Here is a 26,976-nt window from a genome sequence, read left to right as displayed (position 1 = left end):
AAGAGAGAAAGGGAAAGAGAGAGAAAGAGAGTGGGAAAGAGAGAGAGGGAGGGAGGGAAAGAGAGGGAGGGAGGGAAAGAGAGAGAGGGAGGGAAAGAGAGGGAGGGAGGGAAAGAGAGAGAGAGAAAGAGAGAGTGGGAAAGAGAGAGGGAGGGAGGGAAAGAGAGAGGGAGAAAGAGAGAGTGGGAAAGAGAGGGAGGGAGGGAAAGAGAGAGAGGGAGGGAAAGAGAGAGAGGGAGGGAGGGAAAGAGAGAGAGAGAAAAGAGAGTGTGAGAAAGAGAGGGAGGGAGGGAAAGAGAGAGAGAGGGAGGGAAGAGAGGGAGGGAAAGAGAGAGAGTGAGAAAGAGAGAGTGGGAAAGAGAGGGAGGGAGGGAAAGAGAGAGAGAGGGAGGGAGGGAAAGAGAGAGAGGGAGGGAAAGAGAAAGAGAGTGGAAATGAGAGGGAGGGAAAGGAGAGGAAGGGAAAGAGAGAGAGAGAGGGGGAAAGAGAGAGAGAAAGAGTGGGAAAGAGAGGGAGGGAGGGGAAGAGAGAGAGAGGGAGAGAAGAGAGAGGGAGGGAAAGATAGAGAGAAAGAGAGTGGGAAAGAGAGGAAGGAGGGAAAGAGAGAGAGGGAGGGAAAGAGAGAGGGAGGAAAGAGAGAGAGAGGGAAAGAGAGAAAGAGTGGGAAAGAGAGGGAGGAGGAGGAGAGAGAGGGAGAGAAGAGAGAGAAGAAGAGGGAGAAAGAGAGAGAGGGAGGGAAAGAGAGAGGGAGGGGAGGGAAAGAGAGAGAGGGAGAGAAGAGAGAAATGATATTACAAAAGTTTTTCTTTTTTATTGTGCTAACATAATATTATTTCAAAAGCAGGAAAAATGAAAGTGCATAAAGTGCATTTATCGTGTTTTTAAGAACAATTAGCTGGACTCTGCTTGGTTTTATCATTATTTTAGGTAGTCAAACCTCATTATTCAGGCCAAATTGCCACTTTGTTGGCACTTTGCTATAAATAAGTGGGTTTGGGGTTGTAGTTTGGGCACTTGGTCTCTAACAGCTTCGCCATCACTGGTATAGACCATAGATCCATAGATTGCAAACGCTGCCATCGATTGCCTGAATCCTACGGCCGATGTTGCATAAAAACGCATTCCACAAACTCCTGGAGGAGACCAAAAGGCCTCTGGGACCAGAAGAAGGAAGATTGCGGCTCGTTGCTGACGTTCATTTTGTGCATTGGAGAAGCCCAAAGAGGGACGTTTGAGTTCCAGGGTTTGACCAAAATCCTAACATCAGATTTAAGAAAACTCCACCCACCCCAAATTCTGCAGCATTGATGTTCCTCCTTGGGGTTTCCTCATTCCAGATTCTACCCAGGTGGTAAAGCATTTCTGTGCCTATTATCAAGTTGACATTGGAGGAAAGTGGGGAGAGAAATCCACTCACACCTTCGACCAGGGTCGGATCTCAGATTTCTACAGCAGGCGTGGGAGGCACAAAATTTTACAACCTGCTGCAGCACTTCGCTGGTGGATGTGATTTATGACACAGACTGAGGGGGGGGGAGACCCAGGGCTAAAGTTCAGCCACCATTAAACAGAAATCAGATCTTATACCGTGTATGGGTTCTGGGAAGTCGGGGGAGGGAAGACTGAGGGGGGTTGGGGGAGGGAGGGAGGGAGGGATATTAGGCTTGACGAGGGGTGTTAGATTTTAATGTAATATGATTGCACATGTATACTGTCTTCTCTTATTCTTTTTAAAAAAAACTAAGATATGTTATTGATATGGGAGCATAAATACCATCAACATAGAATGGAGTTTGCTCAGAAGCGGAAATACACCAATGAGAGGAAGAGTGGGAAGCAGAGGAGAGAAGAAAGATGGGAAGAGAGGGATAGGAGAGAGGGTAAGGGGGGAAGATGAGGAGGAGAAGGAGGAGTGGAATGAAGAGAGAGGAGAAGGAGAAAGGAAGGGGAAGTAGAGTAGTATGGAAGCTGAAATACACCAATGAGAGGAAGAGTGGGAAACAGAGGAGAGAAGAAAGATGGGAAGAGAGGGATAGGAGAGAGGGTAAGGGGGGAAGATGAGGAGGAGAAGGAGGAGTGGAATGTAGAGAGAGGAGAAGGAGAAAGGAAGGGGAAGTAGAGTAGAAAAGGATGATGGAGGGAAGAAAGGAGGTAGGAGAGAGGTAGAAGAAAGAGGTGTATGGAGAGCAGAAGAGCCAATAATGGGTTTTTATCTTTCTGGGCGTTGATGACAAGAGGAACTGATGTAATTACTACTTAATACAATAGGATATTGGCTATGGAATAGTATACATGTGATTATATGTTATGAAAATGGAAAATAAAAAAGTATATACAGATAAAAACAGAAATCAGATCTTGCTCCATGGCAGGGAATGCAAAATGTTTCTCCTAATAAATGACTGGATTTCTTTTGAACTTGGTCGCATCTTTTGGAAACCTCACAGAGAGGACACCGCAAGCTTTAGAGCAGTCCTCAATAACCTTGGTAGTTTGAAGATGGGTGGACTTCAACTCCCAGAAGTCCCCAGCCAGCAGGTGTGAAGATGGGTGGACTTCAACTCCCAGCCAGCCAACCTTCCTCAGCCTTAGCCACTTTAAGATGCTCACAAGGGAATTCTGGGAGTTGAAGTCCACCCATCTTAAGGTGCCAAAAGTTGATGAACACAGGTTTGGAGGCTGCCCCGCCATGCCAGATTCTTGGCTTCTCTGTCCACTCCAGTGGCTGCTCCTGAACCCGGCGCCTGATGGGATCAGCATCTCCACCACGCTTTATTTTGTAGCTGTTAATCCCAGCTTTGGCCAGTTTTAGAATTAGAACTCTCTATGGGCCAAGTGTGATTGGACAGACCAGTAATTTGTCTTCGGTGCTTAAGCTCTCAGCGTACAGAATAGCAATAGCAATAGCAGTTAGACTTATATACCGCTTCGTAGGGCTTTCAGCCCTCTCTAAGTGGTTTACAGAGTCAGCATATTGCCCCCACAGTCTGGGTCCTCATTTCACCCACCTCGGAAGGATGGAAGGCTGAGTCAACCTTGAGCCGGTGAGATTTGAACCGCCGAACTGCAGCTAACAAGTCAGCTGAAGTGGCTGCAGTACTGAACTCTAACCACTGCGCCACCTCGGCTCTTCAATGACCGTGGGGTCCTTGGTGCTCTCTGAGCTTGCATGCTTTGTTGATCATGATCATCGTCATCATAAAAATACATTTATCTTTAATCATAAGATACAACACTTAATGATAGACACAGGATGCTAAATAAGCTATCAAAATCGTACTAGGAAACTAAATAAAACAATATAAATCGTAAAGATACCAGCAACAAAGTTATGACTATAAATTGACTATAACTTTATTGCTTGCATCTTTGCAATTTATATGGTAAGTAGAAAAGGAGGATAGGTAAGAAGGAAAAGATGAGAAGACATCCAGGGAACCTAGATTTGCAAAATAGCCAGCCCACATTCAGACGCTAAAGAGAACCAGGATTCACAGCCAGCTGGCAGCAAAGCCAGATGTGAGCCATCAAGATGGCATCTGGCCATTCTGACGCACCTTGCAGCCACAGGCTGCCAACGCAGGAGCCAGGGGCAGGCTGATTTTGTCCCCCACGCCCCCCGTGGAATGCTTGTCCACCAGCAGACCTCGCCACTGTGCCGGCCACTCCAGGGTGGCCCCCGAAGCTGCGATTTCCCGGGTAAGCACCAACGTTTCAGACAGCTCCATGCCTCTCAAACGGATGGCCATCAGCATGGCCCCTAGAAGGAGAGAGGAGAGGGGTGTGGGGGGAAAAGGTGGTGCAGTGGTTAGAGTGCAGCACTGCAGGCTACTTCAGCTGACTGTTAGCTGCAGTTCGGCGGTTCAAATCTCACCGGCTCAGGGTTGACTCAGCCTTCCGTCCTTCCGAGGTGGGTGAAATGAGGACCCGGATTGTTGTTGGGGGCGATATGCTGACTCTGTAAACCGCTTAGAGAGGGCTGAAAGGGCTATAGACAACTATAGCAATAGCAATAGCAGTTAGACTTATATACCGCTTCATAGGGCTCTAAGCGGTTTACAGAGTCAGCATATCGCCCCCACAGTCTGGGTCCTCATTTCATCCACCTCGGAAGGATGGAAGGCTGAGTCAACCTTGAGCCGGTGAGATTTGAACAGCCGAACTGCAGATAACAGTCAGCTGAAGTAGCCTGCAGTGCTGCATTTAACCACTGCGCCACCTCGGCTCTCTAATTGTTTCATTTAAAAATATTTTAACTCTTTCAATTGATTTTTTTAAAAAAATGTTTAATTTTAAAGATATTGCAAAAGAGAAGCCGTCGTTTGCAAACCATGGTTCTGCTGAGTCCAAAGGGAATCATGGCCAAAGAGCCTCAGCTGCAGGGCATCCCCCAGGCCCTCCCGGTCCCCATGCCAGCCCCTCCCCAACTCCGTCCCACCCGCCTCTCCCACGCTCACCGATTTGGCCCTCCCGCGACTTGCCGTCGAGCATTTGCACGAAGTAGCGGATTTCCTCCTCTTGCAGCGTCTCACCATCCCGTTTCTTCCGAATAATTCCCGGGATGTTGATTTGGCCGCCTTCCTGGGGGGCCATGGGGCTGGGCCCTGCCAAGGCAAAGCAGGGGGTTACGGGGAAGATGGGGTGGGAGCAATGATTTGGCAGGAAAAGGGCTCTTCCCCTCCTTGCCCCCCACCCCCAGGAAGTGTCACGATCCCCCACACTTAGCAGAGGGGAAACTGCACTCTGTACATGGACAGAGCAGCTGCGGCCAAGCCACCTTAAAGCAGTGGTTCCCAAACTTGGCAACTTTAAGACTTGTGGACTTCAACTCCCAGAATTCTCCAGCCAGCAGAGCTGGCTGGAGAATTCTGGGAGTTGAAGTCCAACAAGTCTTAAAGTTGCCAAGTTTGAGCTGGCTGGAGAATTCTGGGAGTTGAAGTCCAACAAGTCTTAAAGTTGCCAAGTTTGAGCTGGCTGGAGAATTCTGGGAGTTGAAGTCCAACAAGTCTTAAAGTTGCCAAGTTTGAGCTGGCTGGAGAATTCTGGGAGTTGAAGTCCAACAAGTCTTAAAGTTGCCAAGTTTGAGCTGGCTGGAGAATTCTGGGAGTTGAAGTCCAACAAGTCTTAAAGTTGCCAAGTTTGAGCTGGCTGGAGAATTCTGGGAGTTGAAGTCCACAAGTCTTAAAAGTTGCCAAGTTTGAGCTGGCTGGAGAATTCTGGGAGTTGAAGTCCAACAAGTCTTAAAGTTGCCAAGTTTGGGAACCACTGCCCTAAAGGATCTTATTCCACCTCCCCCTTTATGACTTGGCTTGAATTGCCCAACACCTCTCCTGCCCCCCAATATATGAATGGCCACATCGCCCCACTACGTCCCCCGGAGGTCATCACTTCACTAATTATGCATCCCCTCCTTGAAAATCACCTGGACGGCTCGGATCTCTTGGGGAAGACATCACCTGTGGAAGGAACAACAATGTAATCCGCGATGTTTTTCACTCAGACTCACACACAGTGCAGTGTTAGGAGTCTTTATCAAGGCTTCCACACCTGAATTAGTTTTCCTTGGAGCTGGGACCATCTCAGTCCCAATGAGTTCCACAGGCTACTCACAAGAAGCCTGGAGACTAACCAAGAACGGCTGCAGGATTTGGGTTGGTCTAGTCCAGGGGTCAGCAACCGGCGGCTCTGGAGCCGCATGTGGCTCTTTCATCCCTCTGCTGCGGCTCCCTCTTGCTCAAAATATGCGTCACAGCCGCCAATGTGCGACACCAGCTGGCCCGTGATTTATTGAGTGATTTATGAGCCGAGGTGGTGCAGTGGTTAGGGTGCAGTACTGCAGGCCACTTCAGCTGACTGTTATCTGCAGTTCAGCGGTTCTAATCCCACCGGCTCAAGGTTGACTCAGCCTTCCATCCTTCCGAGGTGGGTGAAATGAGGACCCAGACTGTGGGGGTGATATGGTGACTCTGTAAACCACTTAGAGAGGGCTGAAAGCCCTATGAAGCGGTATATAAGTCTAACTGCTATTGCTAAGTCTAACTGCCTATTGAGTTTTTCAAACCCCACTAGGCCAACCATGTTTAAATACAAGCAAAGAAAAGTTTTCAGAAGAAAACAGAATGTTTAATTCAACTACCTATGCTAGTTTTGTGGCTGCTCAGAAAATAGCCAGGCCCAGGAAGGGTTTTGTGGCTCCTGGTGTTTCCTTTTGTGTGGGGAAGGGGTCCCAATGGCTCTTTGAGTATTTAAGGTAGCAGTTAGCAATAGCAATAGCAGTTAGACTTATATACTGCTTCATAGGGCTTTCAGCCCTCTCTAATTACAGAGTCAGCATATCGCCCCCACAGTCTGGGTCCTCATTTCACCCACCTCGGAAGGATGGAAGGCTGAGTCAACCTTGAGCCGGTGAGATTTGAACCGCTGAACTGCAGATAGCAGTCAGCTGAAGTGGCCTGCAGTACTGCACTCTAACCACTGCGCCACCTCGGCTCTTAGTAGTCGAAGGTAATCGAACTCTGGTCTACTCTGGTCTCTTCTCAGCATCTACACATTGAGAACCCCCCCCCCCTTAATGTGTTAGAGGTAGTCCTTGGTTTAGGACAGGGGTGAAATGCTACCGGTTTGGATCGGTTCGCCCGAACTGGTAGCAAAAATTCTACAATTCCAACGATCAGCTGTGACGCACAATTTATATTAGCTAGAATAGTTGGATTTCCTGCTTTCTAGCTAATCTAAATCGTGTGGCAGAGCGGATTCCCCCCTTCCTCGCTGTTCTACTTACCTGTGCAGGTGTGCTTAGTACCAGGCTCCTCCCACCCACTTGGACATCATCACGTCCCATTTTTGACGCTAGGCGCATGCGTGGAAGGTCCTCCTTGCATGCACAGAAGGTGCGCACCCACATTTGTGAACTGTTAGCAAAGGTTAAGTTGATTTCACCCCTTGTTTAGGATCATTAGTTTGAAGGTCTGATGGGGCTGAGAAAAATGACTTGCAACCCCTCCTCACGCTTACGACCAACACAACTTTCCCACGGTTACACAATCAAAATTGGCATGGTTTTGACAGTCTCCAACTCCCGGGGTCACATGATCCTCATTTTCAAACTTTCTCACCGGCTTGTGATAACCAAAGTTAATGGGGGGGAACCAGATTTGCTTAAGGACCGCAGAATTCATTTAACAATTGCAGTGATTTATTTATTTATTTAATAAATTTGTATGCCACCCAATCCCGTAGGACTCTGGGCGGCTTACAGAAACGAGATAAAAAAAAATTAAAAATTAAGAATAAAAATACAGTTATTAAAATTACAAACCATCCATTCTTTCTTGGTGGGGCTGGACATTGATCAACAGCCCCAGGCCTGCCGGAACAGCCACGTTTTGGTGGCTTTTCGGAAGGCTGAGAGAGTGGAAAGGGTCCGGATCTCTACGGGGAGATCGTTCCACAGGGCTGGTGCAGCTACAGAGAAAGCCCTCCCCTGAGGGGCCGCCAGCCGGCATTGTCCGGCCGATGGCACCCGGAGGAGGCCCAACCTGTGCGATCTTGTTGGTCGTTGGGAGGTAAGTGGCAGGAGGCGGTCTCTCAGGTAGCCAGGTCCTAAACCATGTAGGGCTTTAAAAGTAACGACTAGCACCTTGAAGCGCGCCTGGAGACCAATGGGGAGCCAGTGCAGCTCGCGGAGGATGGGTGTAACATGGGTGTACCGAGGTACACCCAATATCGCTCGCACGGCTGCATTCTGGACCAACTGTAATCTCCGAACACTCTTCAGAGGCAGCCCCATGTAGAGCACGTTACAGTAATCCAGCCTTGAGGTGACGAGGGCATGAGTGACCATTCGAAGTGGCTCCCGGTCCAGGTAGGGCCGCAGCTGGTGCACCAGGCGAACCTGGGCAAAAGCAGGGGGGCTTCTGTCGGTCACAGCCGACAGATGATGTTCTAAAAAAAAAAAGGTTATAAAATCACTGGCAAATCAAACTCATCAAATTCTGGTAACAATCTCACCTTGCTATTTTCAATATTCAGCGAGTAGCTGGCGAGGTTGTAAATCGAAGGGAAGGTTTTTGAGCTCCTGTTGGGAATACAAGAAAGTTTGGGATTTTTAGAAAAAGAGGTTTTAATAAAATGTTATGCATGACTAGACAGAAGAATGGAATTCACCTGGGATTGGTTCGCTGCACATATTTGAATCAAACATTTAGTTAATTACAAATTGCAGGACCTTTCTGTGACACTAATGATGTTGCTGTTGTTAGATGCAAAGTCATGTCCAACCCGTTGCAATCCTTTGGACAATGTTCCTCCAGGCCGACTGCTTCAGTGACTCCATCCATCCACCTCCTTCTCTGCCGTCCCCTTCTTCTTCTTTTGCCCTCCATCGTTCCCAGCATGAGGCTCTTCTCCAGGGAGTCCTTCCTCCTTCTCATTAGGTGGCCAAAGGATTTGAGTTTCCTCTTCAGGATCCGGCCTTCTAAAGAACAATCAGGGTTGATCTCCTCTAGGACTGACCGGTTGGATGGCCTTGCAGTCCAAGGGACTCAATGCAGGAGTCTTCTCCAGCACCAGAGTTCAAAGGCCTCCATTCTTTGGCCCTCAGCCTTCCTTATGGTCCAACCTTCACAGCCGTCCATTGCAACTGGGGAAACCTTCGCCTTGACTATATATGCACTTTTGTTGGCAGATTGCAAAAACCTAATGACATTTGTCCAATCCAGGCAATTCAAGATTTTGAATTGTGAGCCACGCAGAGTTGTTTGCTGAGATGGGCGGCTATAGAAATGAAAAGAAAGAAAGAAAGAAAGAAAGAAAGAAAGAAAGAAAGAAAGAAAGAAAGAAGGAGGCAGAGGGAGGAGGAAGGAAGGAAGGAAGGAAACATGGAAAGAAGAAAGGAAGGAAAGGAACAAAAGAAAGAAAAAGAAAGAGGGAGGAAGAGAGGGAGGAGAGAGGAAGGAAAGAAAGAAAGAGAGAGAGAGAGACAGAGAGGTAGGAGGAAGGAAGGAAGGAAAGAGAACGTGGAAAGAAGAAAGGAGGAAAGGAACAAACAAAAGAAAGAAAAAGAAAGAGGGAAGAAGAGAGGGAGAGAGGAAGGAAAGAAAGAAAGAGAGAGAGAGGCAGAGAGGTAGGAGGAAGGAAGGAAAGAAAGAGAACATGGAAAGAAGAAAGAAAGGAAGGAAAGGAACAAAAGAAAGAAAAAGAAAGAGGGAAGAGAGAGGAAGGACAGGAAGAGAGGCAGCAAGGAAGGAAGGAAGGAAAGAAAAAATGGAAAGAAGAAAGGAAAGGAACAAAAGAAAGAAAGAAAGAGATAGAGGGAGGAAGAGAGGGAGGAGAGAGGAAGGAAAGAAAGAAAGAAAAAAAAAGCAGCAAAAGAATGGAGAGAGAGAGAGAGAGAGAGAACATCCTTTTTCACAGGCTCCCCATTTCCCTTTCTTGTTCTGGAGCGGCTGCAGGGAAACGGCTGGACTGGATGAGACATTCATCATCCGTTCCTTGCTCGCTTTCTATCTATGCAAGGAGGACCTCGAAGCCCCGATGACTAACAGACAGATTTGTTATTGCAGTTTCTGGCAATGGCAAGGAAGGAAGCGGTTGGTCATCGGCCCTCCTGAGACTCCACCTCTTCTCCGCTTGACCCCCTCCCCAGCTCTGGGATGCAGGAGAAATGGGCAGGGGGCTCCCCCGGGCCTCCTTTGCACAGACCCTGCCTAAGCTTAGAGGTGCATGCAAAAGGGGGGGGGGAGAGAGAGAGTCCATAACTACATCTCCATCACAGGATGTTCTGAAACCAACAGGAGCTGCACAAAAGGGAGGGAGGGAGGGAGGGAGGAAGGAAGGGGAGGAAGATCTCCCCCCCCCCCCTGGCTTCAAAGTTTCCTGCTTGCAAGTTTAACCCGGATTCTATTTCTTTGTCCTGGAGCAGCTGGTCTCCTCCTCCTATCTGCGAAAACCATTAACCCGTGGAACTGCTCGCCTCCAGAGGTTGTCGCTGCTCCAACATGGGAGGTTTTTTAAAGAAGATGTTTTTATAACCATTTGTCCAGGATGGTATAAGATCTCTTGCTTGAGTCCCTCTAACCTCTTCTCCAACGGCCCTGAAGGCAGGACCAGGAGCAACAGATGGAAACTAATCAAGGAGAGGAGAAACCTGCAACTAAGGAGGGATTTCCTAATAGTGAGAATAATCACCCAGTAGAGTAGCTTCCCTCCAGAGGTTGTGGGGGGCGTGACCTGTCAAAACCGCGGTCCACTAAAGCGCGCCCGATCAAAGCGCGTACGTGACGTCATCAGCAGCGCGACAAATAAAATTAAAAATAAATTAAATTAAAATTAAAATAAAATTAAAGCAAGCCGATTCACATAAAGGTAAGGGTTAGGTTTAGGGTTAGGGTTACGTTTAGCGTTAGGTTAAGGGTTAGGTTTAGGGTTACGTTAAGCGTTAGGGTTAGGGTTAGGTTAAGGGTTAGCATTAGGTTTAGGGTTAGGTTTAGGATTAGGTTTAGGGTTAGGCTTAGGGTTAGGTTTAGGGTTAGGTTTGGGGGGGTTAGGGTAAGGTTTTCGCGTTAATTTTAAATTTACCACTCACAGCGTGCCGTTTTCGTTGCGCTGTGATGATGTCACGTACGCGCTTTCGTCGAGCGCGCTTTAGTCTACCACGGATTTGTGGTGGAACCGTGGGGGGGGGGATCCACCACTGGGGGTTTTAAAGAAGAGGCTGAACTGTCTGAAATGGTAGAGAGCCTCCTGGCTCAAGCAAAGGGGTGGACTAGAAGACCTCCAAAGTCCCTCCAACTCTGTTGTTCTGTATTTTGTGTCCCTTCGTGGTGCCCCTCCAAGAAGGGAAAAGGCAAGGGGCTGCTGGGAAGCTACAGGAATGAGGAAGGGGCTGCGAACTCTTCTAATTGGGGGGAGGGAGGGAGGAGACCAGCAGGTGAGTGAAAGGAAGCTGAGGGGAGGAGACCCCAGAAAAGAGACGGCTGGGTTGTCACCATCCCCAGGTAGCTTCTCTGAAGCACCTGCCCAGACTCTGAGAACTCACCTGCCAGCTCTGAGGTCCTCCCTGGGGTGGATGGGCCAGCAGACGCCCGTCCAGAAGTCCCACCAGACACGTCCCGGTGCTCTTCAAGGGGCAGAGGAGGAAGAGGAGGCTGTGGGGCCGGCCTTGGCAGGAGCCGAGGAAGGACTCAAGCAGGATCCGTGCACCGGAGAAGGAGAAGAGCTGGTGGCAGAGACCAGCACCACCCACTCTGCTCGGAGCGAAGTAGAAACGAAAGTTGGCCAGAGGGGTTTTCAGGATTGCGTCTGTGTGTCTCCAAGCCAAGCAGGACAAAATTCAGAAAGTGCCTTTTAGGGGTTTGTGGTTTGTGGCTTCCTTGCCAGCCTCCCCTCCCTGCTGCCTGGAAAGGAAGATTGCCCCAGGGCCCTTTGGCAAGAACTGGAAATGTTGCAACGGGGGCTGCTGTTAATCTTTGACTTGTTGGAGTTGCAAACATGCATGGGGAGTTCCTTCTTAAAACAATTAGTGTTTACCCATCGCTGTCCCTGCTACGGTTTCAGAGGTTTACGGAGCGTGGAAGCTGCGCGAGCAGTTTGGCGTTAAGATTTCTGGATTGGGCTAATAAAACTTTCGTTTTGTTTAAGAAAGGGAGAAGTTATTTTTAAGCCCCCGGGTGATTCAGCTGGATGGGGCAGCCCCCTCTCGGTCCCCCAGCTGGGTTATAGAGGGGTGGAGATACTGGGTCTTTCAATGTCATGGAGCCGCCACCCCCCCCCACGCCTTGCCCTTTGACCCCTCCCCCCCAAGGCCTTTAAAGAGCAGAAAAGGAGAGTGGACCAGCGAGGCCACCGACTGGACACTGACCTCAAGCCCCAGTGAGTTTCCCCGTGTCCTGAAGTGACCTCTGTCTGTGTGGCTGCCAAGCCTCAATGATCAACGATTCTGAGATACTCACCCATTAGTTTCCCCTTTATTTTATTTTTAAAATCTGCCCTTCTTTTAAGACAGTGTTTCTCAACCTTGGCGACTTTCAGTCCTTTGGACTTCAACTCCCAGAACTTCAACTCCCTGCCCATCCGCCCGCTCACACGCTACAATACCCAGCCCAGAGAGCTAGCAGCTGATGGGTGGGGGAGGCGGCGGCGGTGGCTCGCGCAGAGAACCGCTCGGATTTGCAGAATTAACTGTCAACCCTTAATTAACCCAAACCCAATTTTGGAAGGAAAAAGCGTGCCATGAAATAAGTGGACAGAACTGATTGGTCATGGTGGCCTAGTGGTTAGGACACTCAATGTTGTCAGCTTGAGATCCAAGTCCTGGGTGACCTGTGAGTTTCTGTTCTTGCTCCGGGTCGTCAATCCAGCAGTCTGAAAGCCTGTAAATGCAGGTAAGTAAATAGGTACCTCAGAGGGAAGGTAACAGCGTTCCATGCGCCTCACTCTATATTCATCCTGGCCACATGATCACAGAAGCGTCTTCAGAGAATGCTGGCTCCATCAGCTAGGACAGCGTTTCTCAACCTTGGCAACTTGAAGATGTCCGGACTTCAACTCCCAGAATTCCCCAGCCAGCGAATGCTGGCTGGTGAATTCTGGGAGTTGAAGTCTGGACATCTTCAAGTTGACAAGGTTGAGAAACACCGTCCTAACCACTGCTGGGGAATTCTGGGAGTTGAAGTCTGGACATCTTCAAGTTGACAAGGTTGAGAAACACCGTCCTAACCACTGCTGGGGAATTCTGGGAGTTGAAGTCCGGACATCTTCAAGTTGACAAGGTTGAGAAACACTGTCCTAACCACTGCTGGGAAATTCTGGGAGTTGAAGTCCAGACATCTTCAAGTTGCCAAGGTTGAGAAACACTGAGCTAGGAAACCAGGTGAGTACTGCCCCCCCCAGATCACACTTGACTGGAAAGGAGAAATTTTTACCTTTTTAATTGATTGGTGTAATTGATTACTCACTGGTGCGCAAAAAAAAAATCCCAACAGTCCAGACCTAGTTTGATGTCAATATATAATTCATTGTTATCTATCTCATTTAAATATGAATTGCTGTTCCTATTTTTAAAGGTTAAAAAATAAGGTAATGGCATATCAGGATAGGATGCCTAATGCTGAACCTATGTAAAAGTGATGAACAGAAGTAGAAATGCCATGTATACGGAATGCATTTGAGGGCATAAAGTAAATGTATCAGAAAAACAGGCAACATGCAAATTAATTAAAAGTGCAAGAACAGATCTAGGAATGACTTTTTAAATATACATATAATTAGAAACTTAACAAAGGCAGTTTTATAGGTCATAGGCTAGTGTGAATTTACTAAAGAAAAAATATGGGGGTTGTGAAAAAAACAAAATAGGGACCACAAGACTATTAAGTATTTTTTGTACATAACAAGTGCATTGTGCCAAATATGCATCCTATGGAAAAGTTAAATAATCAAGTCATATCTACAAGTTTGCAGAGTATTCAAATCATATAGTTTTTCTTTAAAACTTCTAGCTACTCCTGTTCTGCCTTGGAAACTTCATCTTGGTCTATATCTGATTTTGTTGAAGATCCAGGAACTGATCCTAGGGCTCTAGCACATCCAGCATCAAGTTCAGCTTCAGCTGAAAAACAACAGTATTTTTTACAGGTTTCATAATATCTGCTGAAGAGACAACGATATCAGAATGCCAATTTTGACGGATATTATGAGCAATATTTTCAACTGTTTATTTTGCTATGGAAGAAAAAAACAGCGCTCTATATATAGAGCAATAAACCCAATAATGTAGAATTTCTGGAATGCTTTTAATTGAGACATTCCAATAGAAGAGAATGCATGTCGCTCAGGACTGAATTGTGAAATTCTTGGTGCTCTGAGCTTGTTTTTCTATTACCCAACATCAGTGCTAGTGAGTTATTTGCTATATTTATATACAGGGAGTTGTATGTACAGTATGTGGGTGCGCATGTGCGAGTGCACACACACACACACACACACACAAAGCTCTACTTAATAGTAATCTTACATAGTTGAGTAATGAAATGGCTTCGAGCAATGCCAGCCTGCCAGCCAAAATGGGGCCTGTGGGCAACAACCCCTGTGCAGCCTGTTTTGGCCGACAGGGTGCTGTAGGAGGCAGTCCAGGCCAAAAATGGGACACATGGGGGCTGCCCGTGGCCCCCCGTGCCCTGGCTTGCACGGCAGGGAGCTGCAAGGGGGCATCCGTCCCATCTCCCTTTCACTCCCAAACTGGCCCCCGGAGGACAACTACAATGCTGATCTGGCCCTCCAAGAAATCCAGTTTGACACCCCTGCTCTAAAACAATTGCTTATAATATTTCTATGATCTAATAGGGTATCTAAAATATTAGATACTCCCTTTTTTCCTTCTTATTTATATTACTTTGGGTGTTATACATTAGAACTATTTTTCTATCATGTAGATTAGTTTACTGATCAGCAGGTAATGGGTTTTATATTTTTATGTTCTAGAAATAAATTGCTAAAGCTTTTACTGTGGCCATATTTAGCTTCTAAAACCTAAGGGTGTCAAACCCGCATTGTCACATGATGTATTGGGACTCCCCCCCCCCCTTTCACTAAACCAGGGCATAGCCAGCATGTGATGCATCTGGCCCACGGGCTCACACCCCTGTTCTAAACTGTAAAGGATGAGGTGCAATGTCTCAAAATTTCAGTATTTTCTTGCCGGCAGCAGGAGAGGGGTAGGGAAACAAAGTAAACAGCAGAACAAGTTTCAAATTGTCAGCATATAATTTGCTATTTACCTTCGTCCAGTTCTTTTAGGATACTTTCTTCTAATTTCTGCATCTGAAATTATATTTAGATTACGGTTGAAATATTACTAAATATAAACTACAAATACATAAACACAGTACCACTTAATAAGATATTTTAGCAAATTTCACATAGGTTTCTCTCTTAGTTTTTAAAAAAATATCCCAGCTTTCAATTAGCATTGATCAAAATGTTACATCATGAATTAGCATTAAGGAATCAACACTTGCTAATAATACAATATCCAATCGAAGATAGACTTCACAGATGGCTTAAAATGCAAAATCAAAATGTTTTGACTAAAAGAACAAATCTGTCTGCATGTGTGCATATACATGTGTGTGTGTATGTGTGTGTGTGTGTGTATAAAATCATAGATTACTAAGAAGTGCAAATAGGCAATTAAAAAGAAATGTAAATTATGTATTTTTACAGGTGCAGCTTCCACATTGGTTGTGATTGCAATTTATATGCACAAACTGCACTACAAATACACCTATGTATTTTCCTTCTTTGTATGCTTTGTTATTTAGTGTTATATACTAAATTGCATTAGGAAAAACACAAGTCTTTGTTGGTTTCTGGCAGCCCTTTTCCATGACTTGATCATTTCATGTGATTTATCAAGCTGAGGGAAATCTGATTTCAGAATAATTTCAATCATCTTAGAAACGCTGGCAAATATCCTGTAGAGAATAACTGAAGAACCAGTGGTACCAGTCCTTGCCATGGAGCTAACCAGAACTCGCTCACTAGGATTTGGAGTTCACTTTATTTTTACAACCTGGATTAATTATTTTTCCATTAGCTCACATAACATGTCACAAAGTAAAGTACTTCATGGAGCTGCAGATTTTGCATCTGGTTGCACATTTAGGTATCTAAAAGTCATTTTTCTGGCCTAGGTGGGAACTGAACAACCTTAACACCAGATCTTCAAAGGAATATCTTGTTTTTAAATGAATAAATGTGGAATCCACTACAATATCTTCCTACTGTTGGCTGAAAACTAGGGAGGTTTTTTAAATACCTAAGAATATAAACAGTGTCCTGCTGGATTGATCCAAGGTTCATCTAATCCCACCATCTGTTCTAATAGTGGTGAACCAACTGCACAAGGAAGTGCACTGGTCTGCCTGCAGATGGCATTCAAAGACAATACTGCCATCGAGACTAATAGTCATTGGTCCCCCCACTTCCATGAATGGGTCCAATTGAAGCTGGCCCTGCTGCTAGTAGGCAGCATCACATCTCAGAGCACCAGGACCACATTGTCAGTGAATAAGACCAATAATGGGTGGAAGGAAGGTAAACTGCAGCCTCAGGTAAAGAAGGCAAATTAACTAATAGGAATTTGATAGATTGGATGCTGTCACTCTTTGAAAACTTACAACTTGGGTCCAAGATTACCCACAGAATCTTAAAAACTAAGGATGCACAGCTAAGATTACCGTGCCAGACATATCATTCTGAAGATGCCTGATCTGGTCATGATGAAACGTGCCATAGCTATACCCTCTATGATATGCGCTATCTAATAAATAAGAATACTGGTTAGGACTTAATAAACGTGTGTTCAGACAAAGCTAAAGCTGTATTCTCCTGCATTTGAATTTACCTAAATATTGTTTTGGCATCATTACAAATGTATTTGGTTAATGTAAGATTTTGGAATGCCCTTTGTTTTATTTAGGCAAAATAAAACAAAGGCAGAAATCTAGGCAAATGTTCTATATTTAGAGAGCCAGTTTGGTGAAGTGCTTAAAGCATTAGGCTGGAACCTGAGAAACTGTGAGTTCTAGTCCCGACTAAGACTTAAAGCCAGCTCAGTCACTATAGGCCTCTCCCTCAGCCTTAGGGAGGAGGAAATGGTAAATCACCCTCTGAAATCTTGCCAAAAAGCCTGCAGTCATCAGGAGTCAATACTGATTCAAAGGCACAATTTTACTTATTTATCAATAGAGATATTCTATATTTAAGCTGCTTTATGATGTGTTTTAATTAGGCACTAAGTTTTATTATTTGTATTTTATAATTAATAGTTGTTAACCACAATGATAGACAATATATAACTCCAATAAATACTTTTCCTGGCTTTTTTCCAATTTGTAATTTTGTTTATTTATTTATTTGTGGTCTACTGTGGTCATAATATATACTTAGACTTCAGCAAGGCATTCAACAAAATAGACCACAACCTACTTCTTGGTAAGCTAGAAAAAAAGTGGGATAGATAGCATCACCATCAGATGGATTCATAACTGGCTGGCAAACTGTATTCAACGAGTAATCCTTAATTGTACTACAACTACATTGAGGGAATTAGGCAATGAGGTACCACTTAGGCCCAGTCTCTTCAATATCTTTATAAATGACTTAGATGAGGGAATAGAAGGGCAATTTACCAAATTTGCAAATGATACTAAACTGGCAGGAATAGCTAACACCCTAGATGATAGGCTCAAGATCCAGATGGATCTTGGCAGACTTGAGCACTGGGTCCTATCTAACAAAATGAAATTCAATGTAGAGAGAAGTAAAGTCTTACACTTAGGCAAGAAAAATCAAAAGGACACATATAGACTGGGTGAAACCAGGCTTAATAGCAGTAACTGTGAGAGGGATCTTGGAGTCTTAGTGGACAACCAGCTAAATAGGAGCCACCCGTGTGAGGCGGCAGCCAAAAAACCAATGCAATCCTAAATTGCATGAACAAAGGGATACAATCAAGATCGAGTGAGGTACTAATACCACTCTATAAAGCCCTAGTAAGACCACACCTAGAATATTGCATCCAGTTTTGGTCGCCACGATGTAGAAAAGATGTGGAGACTCTAGAAAGAGTGCAGAGAAGAGCAACAAAGAGGATTAGGGGACTGGAGGCTAAAACATATGAAGAATGGTTGCAAGTACTCAGCATGGCTAGTCTAGTGAAGAGAAGGACCAGGGGAGACATGATAGCAGTGTTTTAATATTTGAGGTGGTGCCACAGAGAGGAGGGGGTTAAGCTATTTTCCAAACATCTGAAGACAAGACAAGGAATATTGGATGGAAACTGATCAAGGAAAGATTCAACCTAGAAATAAGGAGAAATTTTCTGACAATGAGAACAATCAACCAATGGAAAAGCTTGCCTTCAGACGTTATGGAAGCTTCATCACTGGAAGCTTTCAATTTGTCAGAAATGGTGTAAGCTCTCCTGCTTGGATGGGTGTGTGTTTGTTGGACTAGATCATCTACAAGGTCCCTTCCAACTCTCTTATTCTGTTTTACTAAATGCAATGGAAGCAAAACTGTTAATAATATAAATAGTCTTCAGACTAGAACAGAGAAATATGCTTCTTTTTCTCTCTGCCATCCTGTGAGCATATATGTGGCAGAAATTTTGGCAATATAATCTATAGATTTTCCCAAAATTCAGAGGAAATGTATTCTATCAAATGAACGCATATGCAATTGCAAAAATAAAAGTGCATTTTTCCTATTTTCTTTCAACATAAAAATCATGGTTACCTATTAGTTTGATATTCTAGATTGGAGGAAACAGAAAACTATGGCTATAGATGTTTTGATCTAATATTTCCTAACCTAAAGAAGAAAGAATATTGCATATGTATATGAGAAAAGTTCACATAACTTGGTATTTACAGGGAAACAATTGTATTCAGTTACTGAACACAATCTAATAGACCAGTTTTTCAGAATTGCTATGCTCTTTTATAGATATGCCTCAATGCACTGAATTTCAAGGTACTTGAATGGCAGAAATTTGGGATTTTTACATTAAACTATCATTGTACTTTACAGTTTTTTCAGCTGAATTTAATTTGATAATAAAGTGAATTCAGCAAACATGGATTTAATCCCCCTTTTAAATATATAGATATATATATGTAATGATTTTTTTTTAAAAAAAATACTAACCTACTTGCTTTTTGTCTTTCTCTTTACATGCCTTATTCTCATTCTGTCTCCTTCCACTTCCAGTTTCTTCCTCACTCATGTCTAGTTTTTCTTTACCTTCTCTGTCTCTCTTTACAGGTTTGTTTAAAACAAAGTAAGAAGCTTATCTGTTTTGTCTATCCTAATAGCAAGTATTCTTTCCATCATCTACTTCTTTTGCATTACTTACTGTTTTCATTTTTCTCCTTATGTATATTCATTAGTGTTTGACTCATTTTGAGTACCTTTCTTTTATGATATATAAATGGAGGGAAGGAAAGTGGAAAGGAAGGAAGGAAGGAAGGAAGGAAGGAAGGAAGGAAGGGGAGGAGGGAGATCGCATTGTGCCTTGCCCCCCGCCAATTCTATCCCCTGTCCTGTGGAAGGCTGCAAGAAGTTCCCATCTCAGCTTCTGTCATCTCTCTCATTCCTTTTCTTCTCCAATGTCACAGCCTGCCTCTATATCTTCCCCCTCACCACCCCCTTGCAGCCTTCTGTGGTGATTAATTTTTCTTTTTTTCAGTCTATTTTCTTTTGAAATAAACCCTACATGTCAAGATCCAGCAGCTGCCAAGGTCCTATCCAGTACCCCAGAGATCCCTGCCGCCAGACACCATACCCAGGCCCTCAGCTATCTATCCTTCTATCCTTCCTTCCTTTCCACTCTTCCTCCTTCCCTTGAGGGGTAAAAATGGGAAGCCCCACCGCTGTCTGCCTGTTGTCCGGTCTGCCTGGAGCCATTGACAGCTTAAAAAAACATAAGCTGCGGAGCAGCGCCTTCTTCCCCCCCCCTCCTCCTCTCTGGCCTCCCTGCTGATGGAGCTGTCCAGCCTCCTGCCACCCTATACCTGATCCTGCCTGCCTGACACCAAATGGGCAGTTGACCTCCCACTCCATGCCAGAAGCTGCTTTCCCCCATGCTTGAAGCCATGGGGGAAGACCACCCACCACTTCCTGCCTGTTTTCTGCTCTGCTTATAGTTGCTGAGCAATAAAAACAAAAGCCTTCCCTTACGTTGCTTCTGGTCATGGACTCCGCTCTCCCCCACCCCACCCCACCCTGATCCTGCCTGCCTGACACTGAGCATGCAGTTGGCTTTCTGCTCCACCCCAGAAGTTGCTTTCCCCTGTGCCTGCAGCTGTGCACCACCGTCATTCAGCTGCTGTTCCTCCCTCATAGCCCCACAGCCCCTGTAAATCACCTATTGCATGCATCATGGCTTCTGCCTGCCACCCAATTGCGTGGTGGCTAATTGTCCCATTCTGCCAAAGGCAAGACAAAGACAAACACTGTATCGGTGAATGGGCCAGGGCAAATGGCGTGAGGGTGGAGGGCCAGAGGCAGGATAAATGGCCAGGGAAGGGCCAGCAGAGGAGAAAAGCAGGCTGTAAATGGGCTGAGGCGGGAGACTGGAGGTGAACGAGGTGCAGCCAAGGGTGGGAACCAGATGGTCCCATTCTGGGGAGAGGTAGAGCAGAGAAGGGTAATTAATTCAGTAGTCACATTAACACATTAAGCTATATGTGCTTTGGAGAGATTTTGTGAGTTCATAAGACATAAACTAGAATTGAATTCAGACTTACATGAAGTAACGTGAGAAACTGAATACTTGAATAGACTACAGAAAACAACTCACAAAAGCCATTATTATTATTATTATTATTATTATTATTATTATTATTATTATTATTATTATACAATTGTATCACAGCGGCCAGTTGTTTCGCCGGATTTGGCATTGGTTACTAGTCGGGCCCCACCCAGGGGCCTAGGACGTCGTAACGTATTTTCGTAATATGCGTGCAGATCCAAGCAGTGCGGCTTTTTGCATTTGACTGATGGTGATTTTGTCAATTTTTAACTGTTTTAAATGTAATTCCAGTGCTTTCGGAATAGCACCCAGTGTGCCAATTACCACTGGAATTACCACTGCTGGTTTGTGCCATAGTCGTTGAATTTCGATTTTTAAGTCCTGGTATCTTGCGATTTTTTCATGTTCCTTCTCGGCGACCCTGCTATCACCTGGTATTGCGATGTCTATGATTGTGACCTTATTTTTCTCAACCAGTGTGATGTCTGGTGTATTATGCGCCAGTATTTTGTCGGTTTGTATATGGAAATCCCACAAGATCTTGACCATCTGATTTTCGGTGACTTTTTCAGGCTGATGTTCCCACCAGTTTGTTGCTCTTTTAATATTATAATTTTTGCACAAATTCCAATGGATCATTTGTGCTACTGAATTGTGCCGCAATTTATAATCAGTCTGCGCGATTTTTTTACAGCAGCTGAGTATGTGATCAACAGTTTCATCAGCTTCTTTGCAAAGTCTGCATTTGGCATCATCAGAGGATTTTTCGATTTTGGCCTTAATGGCATTTGTGCGGATAGCTTGTTCTTGCGCAGCCAGGATTAGTGACTCTGTTTCTTTCTTTAATGTACCTGTTTTTAACCATAACCAACTTTGTTCACTGTCCACTTTATCTTTTATTTTTTCCAGAAATTGACCATGCAGTGCTTTGTTCTGCCAACTCTCCATTCTTGATTTTATCACATCTTTTCTGTATTCTTGTTTTGTCTGTTGGGCCTTCAGTAGATTTTTGTTCTTTACTTCGATTAATAGATGTTCTTGACTTTCTTTTAAATAATCAGCCAGTGCATGTTTTTCTTCTTCAACTGTTTGCTTCACTTGTAATAATCCTCTGCCACCTGATTTTCGAGGCAGGTGCAGTCTATCAGTATCACCACGTGGATGTAAACTGTAGTGCATTGTCATTAGTTTCCTGGTTTTTCGGTCCAAAAGGTCCAAATCAGCTTGTGTCCAGTTAACTATACCAGCTGTGTATCTTATAACTGGTATTGCCCAGGTATTTATGGCCTTGATTGTATTTCCACCATTCAATTTAGATTTCAAAATTTTCCTAACTCTGTTGGTGTACTCTCGCCTGACAATAGTTTTTACTTCTCCATGCTTGATGTTATCCAACTGCAGAATGCCTAAGTATTTGTAGGCTTCATTTTCTTTGCATTAAATTAATTGGCCATTGGGCATTTCAATTCCCTCACATGCAGTGATTTTGCCCCTTTTTATGGATACAGTGGCGCATTTTTCCATGCCAAACTGCATTGATATATCGGTGCTGAATACTCGGACTGTGTTTGTCAATGATTGGATTTCTATTTCTGACTTTCCATAGAGTTTCAAATCATCCATATATAGTAAATGTGAAATTTTTTCAGCTTCTTTGGCTGTTTGGTAGCCTAATTTCATTTTTTTTTAAGATTACTGATAGTGGGATCATTGCGATGATGAAGAGAAGAGGTGAAAATGAATCACCCTGGAAAATTCCTCGCTTGATATTAACCATTCCGTAGATCTCATTCCCTACTGCCAACTCAGTTCTCCATTGTTTCATCGCCTTTTCAGTAAAGGATGTAATATTTTTGCTAATGCCAGTTGTTTCTAAGCATTTTATGATCCAACTATGTGGCAGTGAGTCAAATGCCTTTTTGTAATCAATCCAGACCATATTCAAGTTTGTTTTTCTGTTCTTACAATTTTCTAATATCATTTTATCAATTAGAAGCTGATCTTTTGTGCCCCTGCTCCTTCTTTTGTTGCCTTTTTGCTCTACTGGCAAGATGTTGTTTGTTTCCAAATAATCCATCATGTTATCTGCAATAATGCCTGTGAGTAATTTGAAGGTTGTTGGTAAGCATGTTATTGGTCTATAGTTTTCAGGTGTTGTTCCTTTAGTTGGATCTTTCTGAATCAAGTATGTTTTTCCAGTTGTCAACCATTCATCAATTTGGCCCTTTTGTAAAATTTCATTCAGTTGCCTGGCCAATATTGCATGTAAACTGGTCAGATATTTGAGCCAGAAACCATGTAATTGGTCCTTTCCAGGTGATGTCCAATTCTTTACCTTTTTAACTCGATTTTTGATCATCTCAGTTGTTATTTCTAATACTTGCATTTGTTTGTTGCCAATGCTTTTCTCAAAGTCATGTATCCACTTTGCTTCCTTGTTGTAGTCCTTTGCATTTTCCCACAATTCTTTCCAGAATTCAACTGTGGCCTGCTTTTCTGGTTTTTCACTTTTGGTGTCACCATTCACATTAAGACTTTGATAAAAACGCCGTTGGTCTGATCGAAATTGCTGATTTTGTTTATATTGGATGATTCGTGCCTCATATCTTTCAATTTTTCTAGCTGTTGCTGTTATCTGCTGTTTTACAATCTCTACAGCTTCATTGATGTTTCTTGTATCCAATCTATATCTTCTGATTAGCCGATCTATGATTTTGTTGTTTTTAAGCCGTTGCTCATGCATGTTCTTTAAGTTACTAGCATCTGCCCTTAATTTTTTGATTTTTTGTTCTAGACGGATTTTCCACTTTGGCTTTGATGCTTTTTCTGTTGTGTGACTAGGTACTTTAATTTTAATGCCTAGTTCATTAGTGACTATTACAGCTGCGCTGTACATTAACTGGTTTGTTTCCAAGATGGATCCCGGTTCAATTGTTGAAAACACTGCATTAACCATTTTCATGATAGGGGCCAAAATTTTCTTAGGCACAGTTTTTAGTGATGGTAAACGTTGCCTTTCCTCATTAAGCAGAAAATGCTCCATGATCTTATCCTTCAATTCTTTTTGTTTTTGAGTTAGTTCATCAGTTGGTTCAGTGATAACTGGTTCTAGTGGTGGTGATGTTATTTCCTCCCCAAGAGCTTCTTCTGGGAGTTCTACTATAGTGTCTTTAGTTGTGTCTTGAATATCAGTTATTTCCGCTTGTGATATTGTTTTTTGGGTTTTGCAATTTGCCTGAATTTCCTCATGTTCAACTTCACTAAACACTTTATTCCGTATAATAAATCGCCTTTGATCTGCTAGTCGTTGTTCACTAACATTTGAATCTGGATATTGTTGTTTCCATAATTCATACATTCGCTTTAAATATCCTCTTTTTTCTGGCTCTGAGTTGTAGTAACAGGCCATTATGGCACGGTTTTCATCTGCACTATATTTTTGTCGTTTTGTTGGCTGGTCCACTTGTAGCCCACTTGTCGACGGATGTCCAGGGACCCCAACATCCGCCGCGGCCCTTGTTAACCCGCGCGACGACCGATGCGGTATGGAATTCTTATTCGTTTTTTTCACCATATTGTATGGGTTGGCGGGGTTTTTTTTACGGGACCAGATGCCAACCTGTTCCCAACCTTCCTCCTTTCTCATCCGGGCTTGGGACCGGCAACGGCGGAGTTGTTGTTGTTGTTGTTATTATTATTATTATTATTATTATTATTATTATTAAATTTTAAAGTATCATGGTAAGAAAAACCAGTACTTTACTTAGGGGGTCCCTGATTAGAATGCTTTTGGAGAAAATGTTGGGCTTTATGAAATGCTTTGTTTTGTTTTCTGTTATTTATTCTATTTTAACCAAAGAGTAATATCTAAAAAAACACCATGGGAATGAAAAAGCTGTGATTTGCATACAATTCCCTTACCTTTTCGACCACTCCTTACACAGCTTCCTAGTTCTTTTTATGCTATCTTTCCTTCTTTTCTTGAACTCCCATTAATTTTACTTTCAGATCCCTTAATAGACTTATTAGCTCAATTTCCTTTTCTTCCCCTTTCATTTTTGGACTAATTTGTTCACTACTGAACTTGTAGGGAGTTTCAAAATCACATGTTCTGTTCATTCTTTAATTCATTATATGCTAGCAATTTATTATACACTTCACTGTTTTGTTTCATTATTCCTTTCTTGTTGTTAAATGAAGTGTTAAATTGCAGTACACCTTATTGCCAGTTTATAGTGATGGCAAACTAACGGAGAGAAATAAAGGCATTGTTGATGCTATCCTCCTCCTCCTCCTCCTCCTCCTCCTCCTCCAAGAACAAGTGTACAACTGTGAAACGCCGTTTCTATCTGCCCATCCCAAAAGAAGGAATAGGGCAGCACATTCCAGGTCCTGGTTCTTAAGCATTGCCATCTTGGAGCCTTTGGAAGTATATCTTTTGTGCTGAAACCTCTGCCTACGGTATGCCTTTTCCTCTGAGAACCGACAGGTCCCATGTCTTTTGTCTTTCAGGAAAGCCCTTAAAACCTGGCTCTTCTCCCAAATATTGGGATAGGACAAAGATGAAGCTGGGATGAGAATGTGGGCTGCAGATAAGTGGGGCTATGGTCTCGGCTTTTCTTTTTCGCTTTTTTTATTGGTTGTAAGCCTCCCACAATTGATATACGATGGGAGGCTATACAAATGTTTTAAACAAACCAAGAAACTGAAAACCAATATAGCTTACAAAAGTAAGCATGCAGTATTTACAGAAATGAACAGCAGTAAACAATGATCTTTCACAGAAATGTTTGTATCAAAGTTGGAGTCTTTATTTCTATCAAAAGTGCTATTATATATGCCAACAAAAACTGCATTCTTTTAAAATGAGGCAGGCATTTTGTGCCTTCTTGATGGACTTTACATATCAGTCTGGTCTATTAAGTTGCAAATCTTATTTTCTTGCAGCTATTCCTGCTATTTGTAAATTCTGCGTAAGAGTCTCTAAAGATGGGATGAGTATCATGTTTCTAAAATTTGCTACACATTTAACTGGTAAACCACAAAACAATCAAATTTGACTTTTAAATAATGTTCAAAATTTCAATCATTATTTTACATATAACCTAAAGTTAGAACAGAAATTACAGCTTAGAATGACATTCACAATTACTAACCTTTGTTAAGCAAGCTTCCATTCTGTTTTCTGAGGCTAATGCAGTTCTATTTGTGTTCAGGAATCTTCCTCCAAGGTTAAGAGATTTATTTAATGCTAAATTGTTGCCAAGATTTCCCATCTGAACTGTTTCCAGGATAGGACTTGAAGAGAGGTTTCCACTTCTAAAGCTGTTGGCAAGTAAAGACTTGTTTTTGTGACGCTCATAATAGAGTTGAGCCTTGGCTTCTGCTAATTTCGCATTAGCTCTGCAAAAGATTTGGAACAAATCAACAGTTAAGCAAGATATAATCTTAGAATAACGATGCACTTAATTGCATAAAAAATCAGAACTCCAGGCAAATTGTAATGTATCTCTAACCTGTTCCAAAAATGTATCTATCCAGAGTGTATGTACCTTAACCAGTCTAAATAGAAGCCTCATTATTGTGTTCCAAGTTCTGGAACGGTCATTCAAAATCAACACTTGTTTTTTTCTCTATTGTCCTAACAATTTTCTCTCTCCTCCTGTGCTAAAGTAAGCTGTATGTCCAGGCACAAAGCAGAATATGAAGTCTTTCTTTTCTTTGATTTGAAACCTCAGTATAAATGAGAAAAGACAGGATACATATCTAAAACATATATCAATAAAACACAAGGGAAGACATTTTATTCTTAATGGAATGTATCTCCTGCCATAAAATATTGGTCAATACCTACGGGGAACCCTTATCATAGTAATTGTTTTTCTTTCTAATTCTTTTCTTTTTCAATTAATGTTCAATTTTTCAATGTCAATGTTATATTTAATTTGAAAAACAAAATGACCGTTCGCATAACTGTGCAAAATTAAGTACCATATTTTTTCGGAGTATAAGATGCACCAAGGTTTTGAAAAAGCAATTTTTTTTAAAAAAAGTAGGTAGATAGAGGGATAGAGTGGGAGAGAAACAGCAAGAAATACTGTAGGTAGGTAAGGAGAGAGAGTAGTTAGGTAAGTAGGTAGATAGAGGGATAGAGAGAGAGAAATACAGTAGGTAGGTAGGGAGAGAGAGAGAGGGTAAGTAGGTAGGTAGATAGAGGGATAGAGAGAGAGAGAGAAAATACAATAGGTAGGTAGGGAGAGAGAGAGTAGGTAGGTAGATGTTTCCAGGTGTATTTATCCATGTGCTGGAGAAGAAAATCGCTGACAACCTGCAGCACCTAAGACTTTGTTTCTGCTGGCAGAGCACTTGATCAATCTAATTCTCATCAATCATTCTAACTAAAGAGCTTTCCGAAAAGAAAAAAAAAGGTTTTGCATTCTGCAAACCTCCCCAAAACGGCCTGTTTTTCGTGAAAACGGGCCTGTTTTTTTCAAATGAAAGGCATGAATAGCCTTGGGGGGGGGGGGGGCTTGCAGAGTGCTCCTCGGGGGGTGGGGGGGGGTCCAAAAACAAGCAAAAAATGGTACATTTTTTGTGAAAACAGGCCCGTTTTTTGTCAAAAAAATTGCATGCAATACCCTTATGGAGGCTTATAG

The 26,976-nt window shown here is 43.4% G+C and overlaps 2 protein-coding genes and 1 long non-coding RNA gene across 3 annotated transcripts in view; all 3 read right to left on the bottom strand.

The window, feature by feature from the left end:
• Positions 1-4,601, bottom strand: part of TYMP (thymidine phosphorylase) — a 16,787-nt gene extending 12,186 nt beyond the window's left edge. The window contains 2 exon segments of the mRNA XM_087722641.1: positions 3,558-3,760; positions 4,458-4,601. Of these exon segments, the coding sequence (XP_087578767.1) occupies positions 3,558-3,760; positions 4,458-4,593 (339 nt within the window). The 5' untranslated portion in view covers positions 4,594-4,601.
• A 656-nt stretch (positions 4,602-5,257) lies between these two features.
• LOC148043977 (uncharacterized) lies at positions 5,258-8,415 on the bottom strand. Its single transcript, XR_015697671.1, has 3 exons — positions 8,167-8,415; positions 8,011-8,077; positions 5,258-5,456 (listed from the first exon to the last, which is right to left on the bottom strand). It is a non-coding gene; the product is annotated as an uncharacterized LOC148043977 (long non-coding RNA).
• Positions 8,416-12,912: 4,497 nt separating this feature from the next.
• Positions 12,913-26,976, bottom strand: part of LOC106543538 (uncharacterized) — an 82,342-nt gene continuing 68,278 nt past the window's right edge. Inside the window, 3 exon segments of the mRNA XM_087722621.1 lie at positions 12,913-13,609; positions 14,778-14,820; positions 25,477-25,723. Of these exon segments, the coding sequence (XP_087578747.1) occupies positions 13,467-13,609; positions 14,778-14,820; positions 25,477-25,723 (433 nt within the window). The 3' untranslated portion in view covers positions 12,913-13,466.

The sequence above is a fragment of the Thamnophis sirtalis genome, unplaced genomic scaffold, assembly GCF_051295495.1.
Source record: "Thamnophis sirtalis isolate CommonGarterSnake01/CBP01778 unplaced genomic scaffold, rThaSir2_p1.2 scaffold_9, whole genome shotgun sequence".
Taxonomy (NCBI): Eukaryota; Metazoa; Chordata; class Lepidosauria; order Squamata; family Natricidae; genus Thamnophis; species Thamnophis sirtalis.
Note: the sequence above shows the minus strand (reverse complement) of the source record. Positions and strands in the feature narration are given on the sequence as shown.